Source organism: Electrona antarctica (genome assembly GCF_951216825.1).
Source record: "Electrona antarctica genome assembly, chromosome: 5".
Lineage (NCBI taxonomy): Eukaryota > Metazoa > Chordata > Actinopteri > Myctophiformes > Myctophidae > Electrona > Electrona antarctica.
In genome coordinates this window covers 6,558,747-6,581,246 of record NC_136810.1, presented here as the reverse complement: position 1 = coordinate 6,581,246, position 22,500 = coordinate 6,558,747, and the positions used below count along the sequence as shown (strand labels likewise).

Sequence of the window (22,500 nt, the reverse complement as noted above, 5' to 3'; positions counted from 1 at the left end):
AGTTTGGGTCCCGGGCAAAACCGTCTAAGTTCTCTTTTGGGTCTTGAGCTAAAAGGTTTGGGAACCACTGAAGTGAATCAGTGAACCCATTTACTGTAGATTAAAACATGTCTTCTATGGAATGGAATGTTTCCAGACCACAGAACGCCATGGCAACACTGAAGAGTACCAAGGCACGCTCGCTCCCTGCCTCCCTCGCTCCCTCGCACCCGCACCTCGCTCCCTCGCACCCGCAGATCTGCTGAACAGGCGAAGAAAAGATAAGCTGCCACGCAACTCTAGCTTTGTTCTTTCTGAAGCCTTAGTAGGTCAGATTTCGAATGCCTCCCACTGAGTGATGATGTAATGAACTGTGCCATATGCACGTGGGAAGGGAATCGTGCTGTATGTGTGCGTGTGTGTGTGTGTGCATTGAATTGAATTGTAAGAAACATCATAATTGTCTCCACCAGGCCGAAGGCAGGGGGAGAGAGTATGTTTTGCACTCCGTCCGTGTGTCCGTCCGTATGTCCGTTCGTCCATCTTAATTAATCTCGGGCACCGTTGGCTTGATCACAGCCCAAAATCTGCACACACTCCCTGGATGCCAGAGATGAACCCCTGACCCAAAGTTTTCACATTGGCCTGTTATAGCGCCACAAGGAGGCCGCTTTTTGCAAAACAATTTTTTTGACAGTACACCTACAGATTTTGTACCAAACATCACGCAAATTGGTACACAGTCTCTCTATAGCCATTCAACAAAACAGGTCTTTCAGATTTTTCAGATTCCATCCAAAGTTCACAGGAGTGTTCGGTTTCCTACAGCTCAAGGAAGAAAATCTGGCCTGCATTTTTCAATTCTGCCTTTTCGAGCACCACCAGGAGGCCCATTTATGTGCAACACCTTTTTTTATATTAGTCCTTCAGATTTTATCCAAATCCTGGTGGAGACCTGTGCCCTGACGGGCACTTCTTCTAGTTCATACTGTTATGCAATGATGTTTTCTAATAAACCCATTTTGGGCGGGAACCCCTTTTGGTGTTAGCATTAGGTTATGCTTTAGCTATTGAAAAATAGCAGATCTACAAGCTCATAGCGCTCCACCGAGCTTGTAGGTCTGCTATTTTTTAAAAGTCGAAGAACGACTGACATAGAAACAAAATAGCTTTTTCAGAAAACTGTCAGGATGTAGAAGACATTTTTAGAATTTGATCTCAGGTCAAAATGGGTTAAACTTGAAGACAGGTGAGATCACAAGTCGCTCACTCACCGCTGTCCTTCAGGCCGTTCTCCTCGATGGTCATCTGTTCAGCCAGCTCAGAGAGTGACTCATCGATGGTGTGGCTCCCCCTCAGCGTCTGCGAGAGACGCCGCTTGAACCTCTTCATCTTCTCCATGGAGCTCTCGGGAAGGGGAGGCCTGTGGACGCATACAGAGGAATGGGGTTAAAAGAGTGAAACACACACACACACTTTTAGAGGGGACGGAAGGAACCTCTATTGGTAAGACCCAGACATGCTCTAGTATGTGAAGAGTCTGCCTGTGCTATAAACTCATTTTTGAAAAAAAAATAAAAAAGTTTTTCTCCTCTGGTGAAAAGCTGGAATTTGCGTGATGGCAGGCTCAGTCAAATCTGGTTACATAACATATTTTGAGATGGGGTCCGTGGCCCAATAGAGATAATTCTGGGGGTCCTTGACATGAAAAAGGTTGAGCACCACTGACATAGAAACATAGGTTTTTCAGAAACATTTTTTTTTTTTTAATCGACCTCAGTCCAAAATGGGTTAAGTAAAACTACTACTACTACTAATAATACAGTAATAATAATATTACTCATAATGCTAATAATGTAACCAACATTCACTTCCAATATCTCAGCTACCAAAAATGCATTGACTTGTGCTTTATGGATAGACCTAATTAAGACAGGGAGTCTTAAGTAAGTATAAGGATATGTCAAAACCTCTTAAAGATGATGGCTGAGACATACAGTACTGTAGAAACTAGCAAGTAGCAACACAGACACAGAGTCCTGCTGTGCAGTTTGGAAATAGTCATACATGTGAGCTGTAAGGAATACATTTCGTAATAACTTCTCGCAACAATTCCTCAAATAACAATCTCTCAATGCGGCGGTGGCTCAGGGGTAGAGTGGCTGGATGGTAACCGCAAGGTTGCCTGTTCGAACCCGGGCTCCCCCATAGTTAGTGTCGAAGTGTCCTTGAGCAAGACACTGAACCCCAAATTGCTGAGTCACACAGCTTAGTGTATGTATATTACATAACAGTTTTGTCACTTGACACCTGTCCTATAAGTGTGTTTCCCAGAAAATTCCCGACAATTCATACATGGAACTTTGCAGGCCATGACATGTAGCTGAATTAATGGGTAGTCCAAACCACTTTCATTGGAAGAAGATATGAAAGAATACACCTCAACCGCCCGCCTCGGGCTGCGTTTCCTAATGCCACATCAAGACGCAAGTGTCTGTGTGGAGCAGACATGGTTAAATGGTAAATGGTAAATGGTGCATTTATATAGCGCCTTTATCCAAGGCGCTTCACAGAGATTGTGCATTACATTCACCCATTCACACACACATTCATACACCGATGGCAGCGGAAACCATGCAAGGCACCAACTAGCACATCGGGAGCAATGTAGGGTTCAGTGTCTTGCTCAAGGACACTTCGACAGTAACTCTGGGGGAGCCCGGGTTCGAACTGGCAACCTCACGGTTACCATCCAGCCACTCTACCCCTAAGCCATCGCCGCCCCATGGTTAGTTCACAAGGCAGAGAAGTGTTGACAAGCAACGATCAGCTCACCGATGCCAATTGTGACTCAGCTGACGCAGGAGCTGTTAGCCTGTTACTTTACTGTTCTGGGAAGATGGGACAAGCTGGGGAGAGATTGCTACCCGTGGGTTTGGTGGGAGTATGGTCCTGAACACATCATACTGTAAAAGCAAATCCTAAACCAGGGGATTTGTGGCTGAATGGAACAGGACTAGCTCGGACAACATCCAGTTCACAACACGCATTCCATTCCATTCCATTTTCCATCACAGAGAAAAGGGAAGAGAGAGAGCGAGTGACTGAGTGACTGAGTGAGGGAGTGAGTGAGTGAGTGAGTGAGTGAGTGAGTGAGTGAGTGAGTGAGTGAATGAATGAGTGAGTGAGTGAGTGATATATGAGGGGTTTCTTTTGCCAATATTGCCTAGCACTAACTCTCCCGGCGAACCTCAATGGAGCCATCTTCCCTCCACTGCTAGTGCAGACATGGACATGTGCCTGACTGTCTCTCTCAGTGTGAGTAAGAGCGAAGCATGAAGCCACATGACTCGTACCGTCCCCCCGAGGGCTAGAGCTGCCTGTCAACGGCTCTCCACAGGCAGCGTTCGTCTCTCCTCGTCATATCTTATAAACTGAACTGAAGCCAGCCGTACACGTCACGTCAGGCCATGACATAAGACTACGGCGAGTCGGGACAATAGCAGGAAGAACCAAAAACCTATGCCAAATGTAGTTAAGCAAGCATTACTCAGACTCTTGAGCTAAACAGTCATGTTGTGTTTCCGTTTCGGTTACATTCTACTATAAGTTAGTCATCAGGAAATCAATGATCAAAGACAGTGAGTCAATCTAGTTATTCACAGTACTGGGATAAGACGGTTGCAAGTCAAGTCAGTTCAGCCACAAAGTATGTTGAGGTTCCAGTTATGGACAATACAGTTCAACTGAACTGTGACCTATGACCTATGACGTTGCATTCTCAAGTGCACCGCTTCCCCAAAAGGTGGGTGGGACCCATGTGGGTCACAGACAAATTTGTATGGGTCACAAGTAAAGAAAAAATCGAATTGTCTCCGTTTCCTACTTTAAAAAAAAAAAAAGATAAAAGAAAAAACATCCACAAGCGGGTGCAGTACTTAGTTTAGACAGTTTTTGGTTTAGACTAGTCATTGGTTAGACCAGTCCTACAACTACAACCTATCTCAAACCCTCACCCTAAACCTAACCTCCCACGGGGCAGCACACCTAAACCTAACCTTAACCCATGTCTAACCAATGACTAGTCTAAACTAAGTATGCACCCCCCACAAGCTCACAGCGTGGCGTGAAGCAACGCGTTGTGAGCTGGTAGTACATCTGCTATTTTCACTAGTTTGGGTCCCGGGCAAACGTCTAAGTTCTCTTTTGGGTCTTGAGCTAAAAGGTTTGGGAACCACTAAAGTGAATCAGTGAACCCATTTAGATGAACCCATTTTGACCTGAGATCAGATTCTAAAAATGTCTTCTACATCCTGACAGTTTTCTGAAAAAGCTACGTTTCTATGTCAGTCGTTCTTCGATTTTTCAAAAATAGCAGACCTACAAGCTCGTAGCGCGCCACCGAGTGGCGCGCTACGAGATTGTAGGTCTGCTATTTTTCAATAGCTAAAGCATAACATAATGCTAACACCAAAAGGGGTTCCCGCCCAAAATGGGTTAAAACATGTCTTCTAAATCCTGACAGTTTTCTGAAAACCTCATGTTTCTATGTCATGTCATTCTCAAACATTTTCATGTCAAGGACCCCCAAGATTATGTAATTGCCTGCCGACCCCCATCGGAAAATATGTTGTTCCAGGGACCCGCCAGAAGCAAAGATTTGAGTTAAAAACGTTCGCTCTGAAAGAATATACATTCAAAGATTTGCGTGCTATGAGCTTGTAGATCTGCTATTTTTCAATAGCTAAAGTATAACATAATGCTTAAAACACCAAAAGGGGTTAATATGGGTTAATGGGAGATCCGGTGTTAAATTTGTCTGATAATACGTAATTCTGTTAAGTCATGTTTGGAAGCAAATACATGTACATTGCATGTCCTTTATCATACGTAGATGACAGGGATTATGAGCTTATATACAACTCTGACTGTGTACATAATACATATACATTCCCATAATGCGCTCTGTAGAAAATGGAAACATTATGGCAGCATTGGAGGTTAAAAGGAGAAGGTTTATGGGTGGTGTACTAGTCTCTGATATGCTCAATCCCCTGGCTTTAGGTCTTGGAGTGTGGAGCTTTAGTTTGGACATGATCAGTGTTGCCAACCATCGTGAGAGAAATAAGCCAACCCACGTCCAAAAACAAGCCAAAAACAAGCCTACTCTTGCGAGAGAAATACACCAAATCTCCCCTCGAAAAACAAGCTAAAACAGGCACAATACTATGGCCATATAATCCTAATAAAAAAAAGACTTGATGCATTTATCATTATAAATTCTTGTATGTCTAATAATGTATGTTTTGGTCATTTATTATACTATTACACACATACTTTATTATATACCATTACCAATGATGTCACTCAATGTGATTCACACTCCCCCAAAATGTTGGCTTGTTTTCAAAAACAAGGCATCGCATTTTTTTTAAAGCCCAAAAAAATGCAAGTCTGGAACAAAAATACGCCTAAAGTTGCGGGAAATAAGTGGACTTGGTAACCCTGGACATGATCCCATGTCCCCAACGCGAACCATGCTCCCCTGAGGGGGGAGGGGGGGGGGGGGGGAATCTGAGCTCTGAGCTCCATTGGGAAACAGCCACGAAGGGGTGGTGGGAGGTGATGTTGGAGGGTGGGTCCCGGCCGTCATAGGCAGACCTGTATCCCGAGAGAAAACAGACTATGCACCCACTGCACACAAAATGAAGTGGAAACCGAGCTACACTTCCTAACCATCTGTCCATTGTACCAAGACATCAGAGACACATACTAAGTTCCCACAGATTACAACCACACACGGAGATTTTGAAAACATGACCAATGACAAAAAACTGGGCGAAGTACAACAATGTGCAAACACAGCAGCAAGATTTGTGAGTTGCTGTGACAGGAGAAGGATATCAAATGGAACACAACCACCCTAAAGACTAATCATTGTGTATATTCCTTTTGTTTTGATTGTAATTGCTGTATTGTTGTATTGTGCTTTGGCAATGTAAACGTATGTTTTCTCATGCCAATAAAGCCCTTTGAATTGAACTGAATGGGTCCCACACTCGTCGATTAGGGATTTGTTGCCACAGCAACCCTGCTGCTTTCCCCCACTGCAAGGCGGAAAACAACATGGAGATGTTGGATCTCCCTTCATCAAACACCCTATAGACTAGAGGTCGTAGCCAACTCCAACCCCCCACGGTGTTCGTTCACCCACAACTACCCCCCATGGTGTTCGTTCACCCACAACTACCCCCCACCCCTTTTCCCCATCCCCTACGAACAAGCGGTGGCGACGCATCGCAACTCCCCCATCAAGCTCCAGCTGAATGCTGAGTTCAGCCTGCCTCACAGGGACAGAAAGCAGAAGATAGCAGGGGAGAACGGGGAGGGAGCTGCCTGGCACCCTATGGATGTTGATGTTATGTGATGCCAGTGGGCATCTTTAGCCCACATACTGTAGATGTCATCTTCCTGAGCGGACAGTATGCTAACAATGGACATCAGTATGGCTGATGAGAGTAAGCGCACACGCACACTAGGGCTGCGAAATTTCCAGATTCAAAACTATTCTCTATTCAAAATGATTCTCGATTCAATACTACAATACAATACAGCTGTGCTGAACTGAAGTGACTAGTACTGACTACAGTAACTTGAAAATGACTGAAGACATGATGGTTACTGTGATTAGGGTAAGCTTACATTTCATAACACAAACACCATGTAGTGAAAACTCCTGTAAATCGATTTTTGGAAATTATGAATCGATTTTTAATCGTTCATAGTGTAATTTTTTTTACACCCCTAACGCACACCCTGCAGCACAGGAAGTCAGGTTAGCGCTCCGCTGAGGCCGCCTCTCTCTGCAGAATTCATCATCCCTGGAACTGTCCCATTTCAGCTTAGTGGACCAATCTGCCACCATCATCATTATCATCATCACCTCCAACACTGTCAAGGAGTTCAAGATCAATCAGGATATTGAGGCAAATGGCATCCGAGGCACTTCATATAGTAAAATATACGTTTACATGACCTGATGACCACACTCAGGTCAGTGGTCATAGTCATACTGGTGAAGGAGTTCTCTTGGGAAAGCACAGTGATACAAACATACAAGCTATATATATATATATATATTTATATATATGGCACCCTATGGATGTTGATGTTATGTAATGCCAGTGGGCATCTTTAGCCCACATACTGTAGATGTCCCACATACTGTAGATGCCCTGAGCAGACAGTATGCCAACAATGGACAAGGGGCATCAGTGTGGCTGATGAGAGTAAGCGCACACGCACACCCTAAACACCTTTAAATATCAATATATGTTGACACTGGCTAATGTTGTGGTAAAATGTCTTGTTTAATTACAAATCGAACACTGCCGGACCAGTACAATGACGTCAATCCTAGTGACACAGACGACAAGTGTGAAAGGCAAGGTGAGAAGAGAACAGAAGGAGGGAATAGAAAGAGCAACGGAAGAGGAAAGAACAGCCTTGATGTCTTGTGTTGCACCTCGCTGTTCAAGAGTCAAGAGTCAATCTGTCCTTTAAGCCATTTTGACCTGAGATCAGATTATAAAAATGTCTTCTACATCCTGACAGTTTTCTGAAAAAGCTATGTTTCTATGTCAGTCGTTCTTTGACTTTTCAAAAATAGCAGACCTACAAGCTCATAGCGCGCCACCGAGTGTAGGTCTGCTATTTCTCAATAGCTAAAGCATAACATAATGCTAACACCAAAAGGGGTTCCCACCCAAAATGGGTTAAGCCTCACCTGCCCCTCGGTATGGGGGAATCATGCCTGCCGTGCTGCCGTCGTGCACAGGTCAGCTCTACCCAGCAGGCTAAGCAAGGCCTCCTAGACATTTTTTGTCTTAATTTCTTTAATACAGGAAACTCGCTTTCTGCTGCACACAATGGTGGCCTTTATATAAGCATCCCATAATGGAGCCAGCTCCTTCACTCATGTCCTCATTGTCTTGGCCAGGGTGAGAAGGCTGCTCTTTAGAAAAGCAAGGCTGAGCTCACCCTCGAGTCATGCCAACAATTGCACTTTTTCACTCTCTCTTTGTCTCACTTTCTTGCTCTCTTTTTTGTGATATATATATTTTTTACACAGACAAACACAAAACATTAACACACTCCCTCTTTCTTAACCCCTCACATTCATTCATTATTTTTTCTAAATGGCAGCCGCAGTAATGTCGGGGGTTCACCAGGAGGTCTTCGTCTTCCTGTGTGGGTCCAGACTGTGGTAGAATTTGTTTTCTATTCAGGATCTCCTCTGCGGTCAGTAGGAACACACTGAGGACACAGTGTGTTCCCAGTGACCGCAGAGGAGATGCAGCAGCACTCATCCAATATCCTTTCGACAATGCATGCACCTTGTGGTACGTGAGGACATCAAAAGGCATTAAAAACAAAGGCGCAGACCTCTCAAAATAAACGGGTAAGGTTACTACTAGGCCTTCCACCCAGAACTCACCTCAGCCCTGCTCATTATGCTAGGATGGGATGGCTCAGGGTAGACTAGAGGACAGAGTAAAGAAACTCGCAATGGGCCTGGTCTTCAAAATACGTGAGAACACAGGGATACCCATGTACCCGTCAGACTACTTCAATAGAACACAGGGATACCCATGTACCCGTCAGACTACTTCAATAGCGTAAAAGACACACGCAGGTCAGGCACAACACCAGAAGGAGCCCCACTGATCTCACCGAACCCAGTTTCGGCACAATAATGGCGTGAAATTTGTTCTACTGCTATGCCGCCAGAATCAAAGTCAAAGTCATATGATTTGTCACACACGTTACCGCAGTGAAATTTGTTCTCCGCATTTGCCCCATCTCTTGGAGCGGTGAGCCGCAGCCAAGGAGTGATGAGCTGCAGCCGTGCCATGCTCGGGAATCATTTGATTCGTTGCATTGATGCCGAGTGCCAAGCAGGGAGGCATTGGGTCCCATTTTTACAGTCTTTGGTATGTCCCGGCCGGGGATCGAACCCCGACATGTCGGACCAACACAATGTTGGTAGCAATGTTGTTGATTTCCGCATGTCGGACCTTTGGTGTGTTCAATGGGGATGCTCCTAAAACACTAGAATCAATGTGTCTACCAGTACCTTCTTTAAATTTTAATTTTGACCCTTCTCTTGCACAATTAATTGCAGCATCTGCCTTTTGGAAATTGCAATATTATGATGATTTTTATATATTTTCTTTTATTTTATTATTAACTGTTAGGCTGTGCGTGTGACGATAGCAGACACCTTCACCAGAGACTGAGGCCAAGCAGGAGCAGGCCCAGAGCCGATGGGTGACGCACGGCCACAGATATCTGTGACAATAAGGACTTGACGCTGATTAACACTGTTGCTATGGTTACAGCAGCTTGATTGACAAGGCCTGGCCTGCTCCTCTCTTTCCCTGTAAGCTCTCCCTGTGACCTAGTAGCAACACCCGTGACCCGCTGTCAGACGTACTCTCCTTTCTGAGTGGTGCAACCACTCCTGTAGACAGCTATGTGTGTGGCTGTGTCCCGGGGTCAGTCTGTCCCCGTGTCCCTGGCTGTGTCCGAGCACGCAAATAGCATTATAGCGTTTGTTCACCACCAAGTGTCACTGTTGCACAGCCACACAGACAGTACACACATGCCAGGGGAGGAGTACAGTACAGTACAGTACAGTACAGTACAGTACAGTACAGTACAGTACAGTACAGTACAGTACAGTACAGTACAGTACAGTACAGTACAGTACCACTCACTTCAGACGGGTCTGATCTGATTTTAGATAGTTTTATTGATATATCAGCCTTTTTATTTATTTTTTCCCCAGAAGCTCACGCGACCTCGAGTTTTAGATTGGCGATTTCAGCTAATTTAATATGGCTTAACCACTTGAACCCTAGCCTCGGAAACCCAGAAGTTTTTATTTCCAGGGAGAAAAAAAAAAGTCTGGGTCCGAGTCTACTTCAATTCGGCATAGAGTAGCACAAACGTCGATCACTCTCTGCCGATTTCTGATCGTCTGCACCTTTGTTAAATTGACGCACACACGCACACACACACACACACACACTCCTCTCTCTCTATGTCACTCTAATGAATTAGTCTCATGTCGCACAGCTGCGTCTAGATTCTCCCGGCGGATCCTGCCGGGAGCTGCCTATGCCATAGAAAGCATAGGTGGACCCCAGGCTACTTGAACCCTAGTGCCCCTATTCTGGGGGCAAACATTCCCTGAAGATTGCAGATCTACAAGCTCACAGCACGTCACATAGCGATGCATTCTAAAGTTAGAAACTTTATACATGTCAGATCGGCTATTTTCAGTGGAGGATGTCGATATGATTTTTGGCCGCTTTCCACGAGCAGCATGCAGGAAAAAATAGACCAGGCGCAGCGGAGCATGCGTGCTCGCCGCTTCTGGGCCATGTCTGGATTCTGAAATGCATCTGATGGAATCACAAGCATCGTCTACTAGACTCTAGAGCGGCCATGACCAGCTGTGGCTGCCATGCTGCAGTCGCAACGCAACTCTGCCCGCTGGAATTTCATGGATCTCATACAGTGGGGCATGCTGTCTGTCAATCTGGGTGGGCCTGGGGCCACGGGAGGGTGTTGGGGCATGCTGTCAATCTGGGTGGGCCTGGGGCCACGGGAGGGTGTTCTGTCATTGCATTACCGACTAACTCCTACAGGTTGGTCTGGGTGCAGGGTGCTTGTTCAGTACCTCTCTCAGTGAAACTGCTCACTGTCAGGTGAAAAGAAGCGGCTGCCTGGCATCTCCACGTGTGTATCGGAGGAGACACATTGGTTACACTCCCCAGATCAGTACAGGAGGCCAGTGACAAGGACTACAATGGAGGAATTGGCCACAACTAAATTGGGGGTACAGTTTTGTATATGTAAATGAAAACCACTTCCACTGTTGCTGCGACACACACACACACACACACACACACACACACACACACACACACACACACACACACACACACACACACACACACACACACACACACACACACACACACACACACACACACACACACACACACACACACACACACACACACACACACACACACACACACACACACACACACACACACACACACACACACACACACACACACACACACACACGAGGTCCCCACTGTCGGATTAACGTGCATGGACAGTCTCCCAGTCAGGTAGCAGCATGCCATGGACAGTCTCCCAGTCAGGGAGCATGCCATGGACAGTCTCCCAGTCAGGGGGCATGCCATGGACAGTCTCCCAGTCAGGGAGCATGCCATGGACAGTCTCCCAGTCAGGGGGCATGCCATGGACAGTCTCCCAGTCAGGGAGCATGCCATGGACAGTCAGGGAGCATGCCATGGACAGTCTCCCAGTCAGGGAGCATGCCATGGACAGTCTCCCAGTCAGGGAGCATGCCATGGACAGTCTCCCAGTCAGGGAGCATGCCATGGACAGTCTCCCAGTCAGGGAGCATGCCATGGACAGTCTCCCAGTCAGGGAGCATGCCATGATGGACAGTCAGAAGAAACGCAGCAAAGCCTAGCATAACATTGAGCCTCTAGCTAGAAGCCAGAGGTGTTGCCAGAAATAAGCCAAAAGTCAAAGTCGTACGATTTGTCACACACGTTACCACAGTGACATTTTGTTCTCCACATTTGACCCATCTCTTGGAGCGGTGAGCCGCAGCCAAGGAGTGGTGAGCCGCAGCCGTGCCGTGCTCAGGAATCATTTCATTAGTTCATTTCACCCCCCAATCCAACCCATTGATGCTGAGTGCCAAGCAGGGAGGCAGTCTTTGGTATGACCCTCGGTCGGGGATCAAACCCCGACCTCCCAGTTTCAGGGCGGACATTCTAACCAAAAGGCCACTGTCTGGCACTGTGCTGCCAAATCTGTTTATTATAAGGTAGATTTTGTGTTTCTGTTAAGCAACTTCTCCCCTCTCCCCTTTGAGGGCAAAAAAAATGTATTTAAATCTATCAAATTTCCCTCCCCTGACCAGCACCGGCAAGGCAAAGCAAAGCTTTTCCCTGCAGGAAAAACATGCGCACGTGCGTGTGCGTGTGTGTGTGTGTGTGTGTACCGCTGGTGTATGCGATAGAAGACTGACGTGAATTAATACCTCTCTGCCAAACGAACACACTTGGCTCTAGCAGACCACTGAGAGATGAAGGGATACTGTGACACTGTGTGATGTTATCAGGACAGGCAGACAGCGGGACGGACGTGCTCTTTATACAGCCCTGATAAAAGGCAGGGGGAGCATTATAAACAGACAGGTTCATTACGTTAAGATAATGACCCAGGAGAGGAGAGGCTCCACTGATCTGAAGAATGACCCAGGAGAGGGCTCCACTGATCTGAAGTGGAGTTACCTGCTCTTTGTTTGTGTTCCGGGTGTTAGCATCACAGAGAAGTTGAACAACGGATTATCATCCATGCCTCCTCCTCCCTTTCTCTTCTTCACCCATATCTGTCATTCATTTCTCACCCAGCAGGCCTTGTCATTCCTAGAAGCCTCTGGCTGTTAAACCCACTTAACCACACCAGTTGCAACTCCTTTCAACTAGTCGCAACTCCTTGCAACTTCCATTGGGGAAGTTCACCCATATCTGTCATTCATTTCTCACCCAGCAGGCCTTGTTGTCATTCCTAGAAGCCTTTGGCTGTTAAACCCACTTAACCACATGAACCCCAGCATCCCTATTCGGTGAACTTCAAGCTCGAGGGGGGGGGGGGGGGGGGGGGGGGGGGGGTCTGGGGCGCGGGGGGGTTGGGGGGAGGGGGGGCTGGGGGGATCCTTGACAGAGTTCTTATGAATAGTGTAGAAGGGAGTTCCAGCCGTGCCTCTAGCCTAGGGTCAGTCAGTCTGGTGCATCTCAGGAGCAGGACAGATAACATGCGAACAAGAAGGCACTGGAGCAGCTCAGACGATTTAGGCCCTTAGTTTATTATAGCAGAGTGCAGGTAAAAAGTGACAACGTCACTCATGACCTGACGAAGATGTAACTTACACATCGAAACTTTTTACTTGCACCCTGTTATAATAAACTAAGGGCCTAAATCGTCTGAGCTGCTCCAGTGCCTTCTTGTTCGCTTCTTATGAATAGTGTGTGTAAGTGTGGAGGCAAGTGGAGTGTACGGGTAAGCATGGCCCTATAGCAGCCAGACACCACGTCGACCCTGTTCTGATTCTGGTTAGTGGGATGGGATGATAAAATAGGCAGATATTTGGGAATGTGACACATTCCCAAATATTGAGCTTGCCTTTGGGATTATCGGCTATTTTCGGTGAAGAGACTTTGCGTCCATGAATAAAAAGGACGGGACCAAAGTATACACTGTAGCCAAGTGCCCAATATAGTTGTATAAGCTTGTAGACTTCTAACTCAAGAACATGTACATTTTTTAATTATTTTAAATTTGAGGGGGGGGGAATTACAATTTGTGACATGCCAAAATATAGGGACGGTTAAAGTCATCAATAGGAACAACAGGCCTCTGATCATCCACACCAGCAGGTCTTTCCCAAAAGCCTTTTATTGGCTGTCAACAGGAGCAACAGGCCACACCGCTTATCTGAGGACGGGTGGCAGGACCGCCTGGGTTATCAGATTATCAGTACCCATATCTAACAGCAAACACAGTAGCTTTTACAGCACCCACACAGTCAGGGACCAGGCCAAATATTCATCTGCTGTTTTAGTCAAAGTCTGTGTGTTTTACCACAGGGCTCTAAGTTTGGGAAACCAGGATGTACATTTGCAAAGGCCTGGGTGCTGGTGAACATACTGTTTGAATTTCAGAAGAGAAATAATATCATCATCAAGGCCCAAACGGCACCAGTTGCAACTCCTTTCAACTAGTCGCAACTCCTTGCAACAAAACCCTTTTAAGGCATGTCACACCAATGCAACTCCTTGCAACTTCCATATATAAGATAATGGTTGCGAGTTGTTGCATGTAGTTGGCTAGTTGCATGTTGCAAGGAGTTGCGAATAGTTGCATTGGTGTGGTTTCGGTTTAAGAGAGATTTATGTGTCCACGCTGATTCATTAGTTACAAAAATCTTTTGAATCAGGGTTTCAAATCATATTCTAATAAACAAGCCACACATGGGACTTTGTATCTTTTTATGTAACTAGTAAGCTCATAATTACCAAGTAATTATTTCAGAGCATCTCTAATATGCCTAGCTAATATGCTATTACAGAAAATAGCCTAGTACTTTGGATGGAGACATAAGTCTCTCCAAGTGAATAACAGTCTGAATGCTTTAAAGACATATGTGCTGAGTGTGAGGGTAAAATAGGCAGTATTCGTCCATCACCCGTTTGTCAGACATTACAAGGAGTAAATGATACAGACCTTTTAAGTGAGTAATGAGCAAGTACTGTAGGACTCAAACAGGTTCATAGCCAGCTGGCCCTGCGCGGCCACTGCTGGGTGACTTTAGCAAAGGGGACACTTCCAGTTACAGACTGAGGGAGATTCGGGGTGTGGACTCAGGCAGCTCAGTTTTGCTACATAGCGCCAGCATTTGTTGTCTAGGCCTAGGGCAACTGTATTCATCATGTGGTATAGAATTAAAAGCTGGTGCCAGATTCCTTGTGTTAACTGTAGTGAAAGAGAAATAGTTTGTATTCACGGGCTCTATGTATAGACAGGACTGTGATATAGTCACATAGCAGCTGCTCCCCAGAGAGGGGTGACATATTAACCTTCAGCCAGCTGTCTATGGCCTGCTTGCTTCAGCATGAACCCAGAACATACTCCAGGGATACATTCTAATCTAGGGCTATTAACTTGCAAACTTTCACCTAATATTCAAACATGTATTCATCAAGTAAAACCAACTTACAGTTAGTTGATTTAAAATGTAGGCCTATTTTTGTGCTCGTGCTGCTCGGACAAGTGACTTTTGTGCCCGGACAAGTGAATGGGAAATGTACTTGCAGGCACACACGCACGCACTTCGTAAAAATAACTCAATCTAGCATTTATAGAATTGTAGGTGCAGTTGGCTTGATGGCCCGGGTATCGGAGGAGACCCGAGGCTTTCTTCACCCTCCCAATGACTGATTGTGGGGGTTAGCAGAGATGGAGTACTTGTAGAGAGGCTGGGGAATTGGCTTTACTAAATTGGGACTTGGAAGGGGAGAAAATGTTTTTCTTTTGTCTTGAAGGGGCATGTTTTGCACAATAACAGTCTTTTCATTATGTCTGCCCACGATCTCTGTGATTCATACAGTAGGCTACGTTTGTTTACCTCAGTCACTGATACTAAAATCTGATATTTTATTTTTTTCTATGAACCTGTGACTTGACACCCATACGAAAATAAAAAAAGATTTTGAAAAGAATTGTAGGTGCATTATTGCCCTTACTCTTAAATTAATGTATATCCGTTGATACAGGGTGTACTGTGCACTGTTTTTAACAGTTTGACTGCGGAATGAATTCATCGCGATGCCCTGTTGACTGCCTAGATTTCACTAAGAACCACCGCGCCGACATCATCGTTCCTTATCATGAAAATCCGCTTTAACCCATTTTGACCTGGGAACGATTCTATAAATGACTTCTAAATCCTGACAGTTTTCTGAAAAAGCTATGTTTCTATGTCAGTCGTTCTTCGATTTTTCAAAAATAGCAGACCTACAAGCTCGTAGCGCGCCACTTGGTGGCGCGCTATGAGCTTGTAGATCTGCTATTTTTCAATAGCTAAAGCATAACATAATGCTAACACCAAAAGGGGTTCCTGCCCAAAATGTGTTAAAATAGTGTGATCCTTTGTCGTAGTGTTGAAAAATCCAAAGTGGCGATCAACAACAAAGAGTGGAAGAGGAACGCTCCCGCTGCGCGCCACCGCTGCCATTGGAATGCATTGGGCCTCCATTTCCCAGAAGCCTTTGCATCAGTGGGACTGAATTTTTTGCAGCGACGTCATCCTAACGCGTCACCTATACCACTCTGTCCGAGTCTTAAAACGTATTAAAAACGCGACTTAAACAATGATTGAAAATGTAACTCGGGTAACTTGTTATGAGAGAAACTGTTCTACAATCAATTAACTTGTGAATGGGAGGGAAAAAGAGACTGTATAAGCTCAATTTATACTCTACTGTTGCAACGTGATTGCTGAACATGTCGGCAAGCAACACCGTTTTGTTTTTGTTTGTTTTTTTAATTCTTTATTTACCCAGGGAAGTAGCTGAGCACAGGTGCTCATTTTCAGCAACGCCCTGCACATAGAAACACACACACACACACACACTAAACCCTGGGAGCTGACCAGTACAACCACAGTCTTATACTGTTGGCCACTAAGCAGCTCCAGGGGGAGCAGTTGGGGGTTCAGTGCCTTGCTCAAGGGCACTTCAGCGGTGTTGGGTGAGTGATGACAATCACTTCCCCACCCAGACTGTCGTTCTATGACGTATCATTTAGGCATGGCTCTTCTTTCCTATACCCGTCCAGTGTTTTATAGCTGTTAAAATACCTGCATTTCCATACAGGAATCAATACAAAGGTTTATATGCCACTAACTTAACTTGACCACACACACACGCACACGCACACGCACACACACACACACACACACACACACACACACACACACACACACACACACACACAGGTTGTCATAGTGACATCCTACCCTCTGCATAGGAAATGACTAAATAATGCTAAAGTTAAAGCAACACTAGTGCTGTCTGTAAATTATCTCTATTTAACACACAGATAGATAGACAGACAGTCACCTTTTGGCATCTCCTTAGATAATCGAAGGAGATCCCCATAAAGTACCAGGTGTACTAAAAAGGAATGCCTAAAAATTAATGCCAAAAAAGGCAAGTAGAGATGAGGCAAGCCGTTGCCATGCAATGGAAAAGTGACTTTATATAGGTAAGCCTCTCACTGAGTGTGGTACAATCCTGTGCATGTGTCTATGTTTGTTCTATAGCAGTCTCACACAGAAAACTAATCTATTCTTAAGTATGCACGCGCACGCACACACATAATATGATCTGCACTGGCCCTCATGGGGATCACTGCCGCGTGGCTACAGCTGTTTCACGGCGTGTCATGTTTCCCTGCTACCACCATCCCCAAGGTCCTCACCAAGGGAACCATCCCCATCAAACCACCACACACATCATGTTTCCCTGCTACCACCATCCCCAAGGTCCTCACCAAGGGAACCATCCCCATCAAACCACCACACACCAACAGTCATGTTTCCCTGCTACCACCATCCCCAAGGTCCTCACCAAGGGAACCATCCCCATCAAACCACCAAACACCAACAGACATGTTTCCCTGCTACCACCATCCCCAAGGTCCTCACCAAGGGAACCATCCCCATCAAACCACCACACACATCATGTTTCCCTGCTACCACCATCCCCAAGGTCCTCACCAAGGGAACCATCCCCATCAAACCACCACACACACATCATGTTTCCCTGCTACCACCATCCCCAAGGTCCTCACCAAGGGAACCATCCCCATCAAACCACCACACACCAACAGACACTTTACCACGGTACCACCATCCCCAAGGTCCTCACCAAGGGAACCATCCCCATCAAACCACCACACACCAACAGACACTTTACCACGGTACCACCAACCATCTTTGCCAGGTACCACGACACCTGCTGCTTACGGTATTTCCTAAACCAATGTCACAACAAGCAAAGAAAGGGTTGTGTAAGTTACTGTAACTTCCACACAGGAAATGAGAGAAAGTCACCTCGCCTCGTAAACCACTCGACTACGACTCGCCCTGCTATAAAATAGCAGCAAGATATGTTTACACTGAGGCTAATTGCACATCTTGCTTGCCAGGGCCCTGAATTAACCCAGTGAGATTGTGGCTATTATAACATGACAACATCAATGATGGTGTTGTCAGTGAGCCACCATGAACTACAGGCTACGTTCACAACTTAAAATGAATTTCTCTTCTTCTTTCTCTTCTTCAATTGAGTACAAAAGGACCCCAGTGGAAACGTGCCATATGCACCAATATACAATGCATATTAAAGGTTGTATGGACAACATTTAAGACAAAATTGAAAACATATCTATATATATATTTTTTCCCCCTCTATCTTCCCCTATATAATGATGCCGGGGTGTTTTCCTGCAGATTGACACTCTCCCTTTGGCTCCCTCATGGGTGGTTATATCCACTAGTGTTTACAGCCAGGACGCCTCGAGGGCGTCTCCTAGTAGTGTGTGGGAGAAACACGATGCAATGTATAGTATATTATTGTATTTCCCCTAAAATATCTTAGTTTTACCAACATTGTTCATGTGAAATAGTATGTTTATGATTATTTGTTGAAACTATGAGAATCGCTATGTAGCGCCTGGTCTGGGTGGGGTGAAATGCAGCAGCAGCCCTCAGCCCTCGCACAAACCAGTGGCTTACTGGCTTGTCTCCCGCGGGGTGCATGTACTGTACTGTACTGCATGTACTGTACATGTTTCTCGGGTCTGCACAGACCACGCTCGCCGCGCTGCTCGATTCCACCCGGGGAGAACTCTGAGGATCCGACAGAACGTCGACTCGGATCCCCGACCAAATCTCCTGGTTACATCAATATCGTTCATGTGAAGTGGGTTGTATGTGCTTAATTGTTGAAATGGTGGAAGTCGCTATAGTGAGTAACCAGTCAACACCGCTGGCTGCCTGAGCCTGCCTGGCGGGTTGAAGTGTGGATTCTACCGTGGTCGCTGTCCGCGAGAGGCGCGGAGCTGCAACACAGTTACCGTTGGTGATATTCTTTTTCCTAGCATGGTTGTGACTACATATGCCTGCAGGGTTGCAGCCTGCATTCAACCCGTGCAAGTCGCTCACAACCATGCTAGGATAAAGAAAGAATAAGGTCGTGAATACAAGCGGCCGAAATGAGTTTTCTCCGACGGGTGGCTGGCATCTCCCTTAGGCCTCACTCAGACCTTTACTGCATTGCTGTATGCTTGTTGGATGAATGTTGTGTAGTGCCATGGCCGCCCCAATGCATTTCCAATGGGAGTCACATGGTTTGACACATTTGTGTTGTATGAGGGGGAGGGGCGCAGTCGAAACACAGCTTGTAGTCCAAAATGTGGACTACAAACCATGTGACTTCCATTGGAAATGCATTGGGGCGGCCATGACACTACACAACATTCATCCAACAAGCATACAGCAATGCAGTAAAGGTCTGAGTGAGGCCTTAGAGTTGGGTGAGAAGTTCAGTCACGCGAGGGAGACCCGGAATAGAGCCGCTGCTTCCTCGCCTGGAAAGGAGCCAGCTTTATAGGTGGTTCGGGCATCTGGTTAGGATGCCTCTCGAGCGTCTCCCTAGGGAGGTCCTCGATGCACGTCCCACTGGGAGGAGACCAAGGCGCAGATGGAGGGATTACATCGCCTCACTGGCCTTGGAACACCTCGGGATGATCCCCCAGGAGGAAGTTACTAATGTTGCTCTTGAGAGGAATGTCTGGAGCTCTCTGGTGGAGCTGTTGCCCCCGCGACCCGACTACGGATAAGCGGTTGAAGATGGATGGATGGATGGCTAATTCTCATCCACAGTTCCCACATAGAACAAATCAAGCCTTAAATTAGGAAACAAAGCATTAGCAGACCTTGTATTGAACTGTACTTTCCTGTGCTTTTTTTTCTCTTAATAAAGTATTCAATCAATCAATGATACTGTAAGTTCAGAGTGAACAACACTATATCCCAACAAATACAGCCATTATTTCACTTTTTTTTGACAACTTCTGTATCTGAAATTATGCAGTCAATGTGTCATCATTTTAGGCTAAACGACTGTGTGTGTGTGTGTGTGTGTGTGTGTGTGTGTGTGTGTGTGTGCATTATCAACGACGTATATGCTCACTACATGCTGCATTGCAAGTGTAAATTGGCTTTTTTTCCCCAAATTGACTAGAAAATCTTTTTTTAGCAAAAGGTCAGTCAAAACAGTGGTCTAGTAGAGGACTCCCCCAAAGTGGGATTGGCAACGCACCCAAACTCTGGCATCGCCGGGCAATACTAAACACATCTCCACTAGATTCTAGAACAATCCATGTCTATTTCCTAGACCTAAAACACACACACGTTATTAACTCTAGTCTAGTGACTCTGAGCCACTTTGCAGTGAGCAGGGGGACAGGAATTCCATGGAGGAATGGCGAATACCAGCACTCCTCAAAACATGCTCCACATCATCCCTCAGGGGGGGGGCAATGGATTAAATGGCCTCATTCTCAAGGATGATGTATCATGTAGCTTGGAACTGCCATGCCTTGAATAATAGGAACAGGAAATAAGATAAACATCTTCAAATTTAAATGGGTCAGTAAAATGTTGGCCAGGTTATCCATCCAAGCAAGTTGATACATGCACAGCACAGCAGGCCCTACTTTTCAAACAGTTGTGACAAAATTATAGTCTTACACTTTCCTTCCTTAAACAGCAGTCAGGGGTTTCTACTGCAACTCCACCATATACTGTAGATTCTATAGGTCTACAGTAGTTTTCAAAGGGGTTTCAGGGACGCCCAGGCCCCAGGGTTCCCTGGGGGGGGGGGGGGGGTTCCCACGGGGGTCCACTACTCCACAGACAAATGACCCTCTGTCACGATTGTCCAATCACTTCAAATTATTCGGTAACAACAATTGAACTATGAGTGACTATTCTAACTAAACAGGAGGTTCTAATATCACCTCTATGAATCACATTTCTCATGGACAAGGCAACAACCTTTATTTTCATATCATAACACAGAACCATTGAAATGTGTGTGTGTGTGTGTGTGTGTGTGTGTGTGTGTGTGTGTGTGTGGTCTACTCTAATGGCATAATGAAAGTGCAGCCTTGCAGGTAGCCTACGTAAAAGTTAGAATAAACCCTGCTCTGTGTTGACATTTAAATTAGAGCAAATCAGCTTGCAGGCGGTTGGTGTTTAGCGAAATGTTTATTTATAAACAGGAACCATTCTTTGGCAAGCAGGACAAGCCCAAAGTGAATCCAGTAGACACGCACACACACACACCTACATTCACGCGCGGTGTGGAGTAAACATTGCTACATTGTTACCCCATTTTGTGACAATGCAGCGGCGATAACAATGTTTGTTCTGTCAACGGATCGTGAACTAGCAGCCTGCCGACCGGTGGTGCTCTGCCTCTGCTCCCCGTACCGTATTAACCACTTGTTTTTCTGCTGTAATTGTAAAGGACCAACACGAATTCTAGATCATTTCCACTCACCAGAAACGGTGTACGTTGTTCCGACCCGGGTCCCCGACCTCGGAGCTTCTTTTCAGGCCGGATGCCGTCTTTCCACCGACCGTGGAGGGGTAGTAAAAAAAGAAAAAGAACGCTTTGTTGTTTTCGATGTGTTGGGTTCTTTGCCTCGCTCGCTGTCGCCTATATCCGCGGGGACGTGGCGCCCAACATGCCCGTCGTCACCTCGAAGTTACACTCCAGACGATGAAGAACCAGTGGCGTTAGCTTACCGAGGAGAAAACATACTACTCAACGTGACAAACCAACGACGCTGAGGATTGATCGCTGTGGTGGGACGAGCTGTGTGTGTCCTACTGCCACCACACACCACCACACCGCCGTGTCATCGAAAATTACATTCACACTATTCCGACTACAGGGCAGTTAGTGGGGAAACAGCGCCACCCCTGGTGTGCTATGAGGATTAAATCTAATCAAATGTCGCCCCACAGTGGCTCCTTCTGGAGGTTTATGTTGCAGTGTTTGATTATGTTCAAAATCAAATCAGGCTGCATGAGTTGCATAACAACCGGTTGCAATTGCAAACCCCAAAATAATGTTGCACAAAACCCCGCTATAATTAGGTTAAAAGTTAAATCACAATTGTAATTGTTCATGTTATTTTCTGCACCGAATGATTTACATGAATTATAATGGGGAAACGTCCCACTGATGCCTTTATTATTATTTTATTTTTTACAAAATGGTGAAACATATAGCAGCATACTCATTATGAATAACTCTTCCACCATTTTCCCCCACTCATTGAGTGACAATCCCAACATCTTGGAGAGGACTCTTTCTCTCTGTGTGTGTGTGTGTGTGTGTGTGTGTGTGTGTGTGTGTGTGTGTGTGTCTCTCTGTCTCTCTGTCTCTCTCTCTCTCTCTCTCAACAACAGTTTACACACATTCACTCTTTTCTGGGGCCTGTCCATTCAGGTGGGGGAGAAATGACTTGAGCAAACAGAGAGGTACATACTTTCCAGCAGGAGTTCTGCTGAGCAGAGAGAGAGCAGCCTTGTTCACTGTTCAGGCGCTCATTTCCAGTCAAATCTGGAAGGAGACGTACTCTGGCAAGCAGCACCGTCTGACTTTATGCCTTCAATTGCTCTCTGTCACACCGACCCAGGACATACATTATGTCTGATAGGCCGGCTTGGTATGACATATTTGCCTAGCCCATTTTGAC

General features: G+C 45.9%; 1 protein-coding gene across 1 annotated transcript in view; it reads right to left on the bottom strand.

The window, feature by feature from the left end:
• Positions 1–21,723, bottom strand: part of LOC306922704 (cyclin-dependent kinase 17-like) — a 49,606-nt gene extending 27,883 nt beyond the window's left edge. Inside the window, exons 1-2 of the mRNA XM_079500485.1 lie at positions 21,294–21,723; positions 1,254–1,402 (exon numbers count right to left, since the gene is read on the bottom strand). Of these exons, the coding sequence (XP_079356611.1) occupies positions 1,254–1,380 (127 nt within the window). The 5' untranslated portion in view covers positions 1,381–1,402; positions 21,294–21,723. The remainder of the gene's footprint in view (positions 1–1,253; positions 1,403–21,293) is intronic.
• Positions 21,724–22,500: the final 777 nt, after the last annotated feature.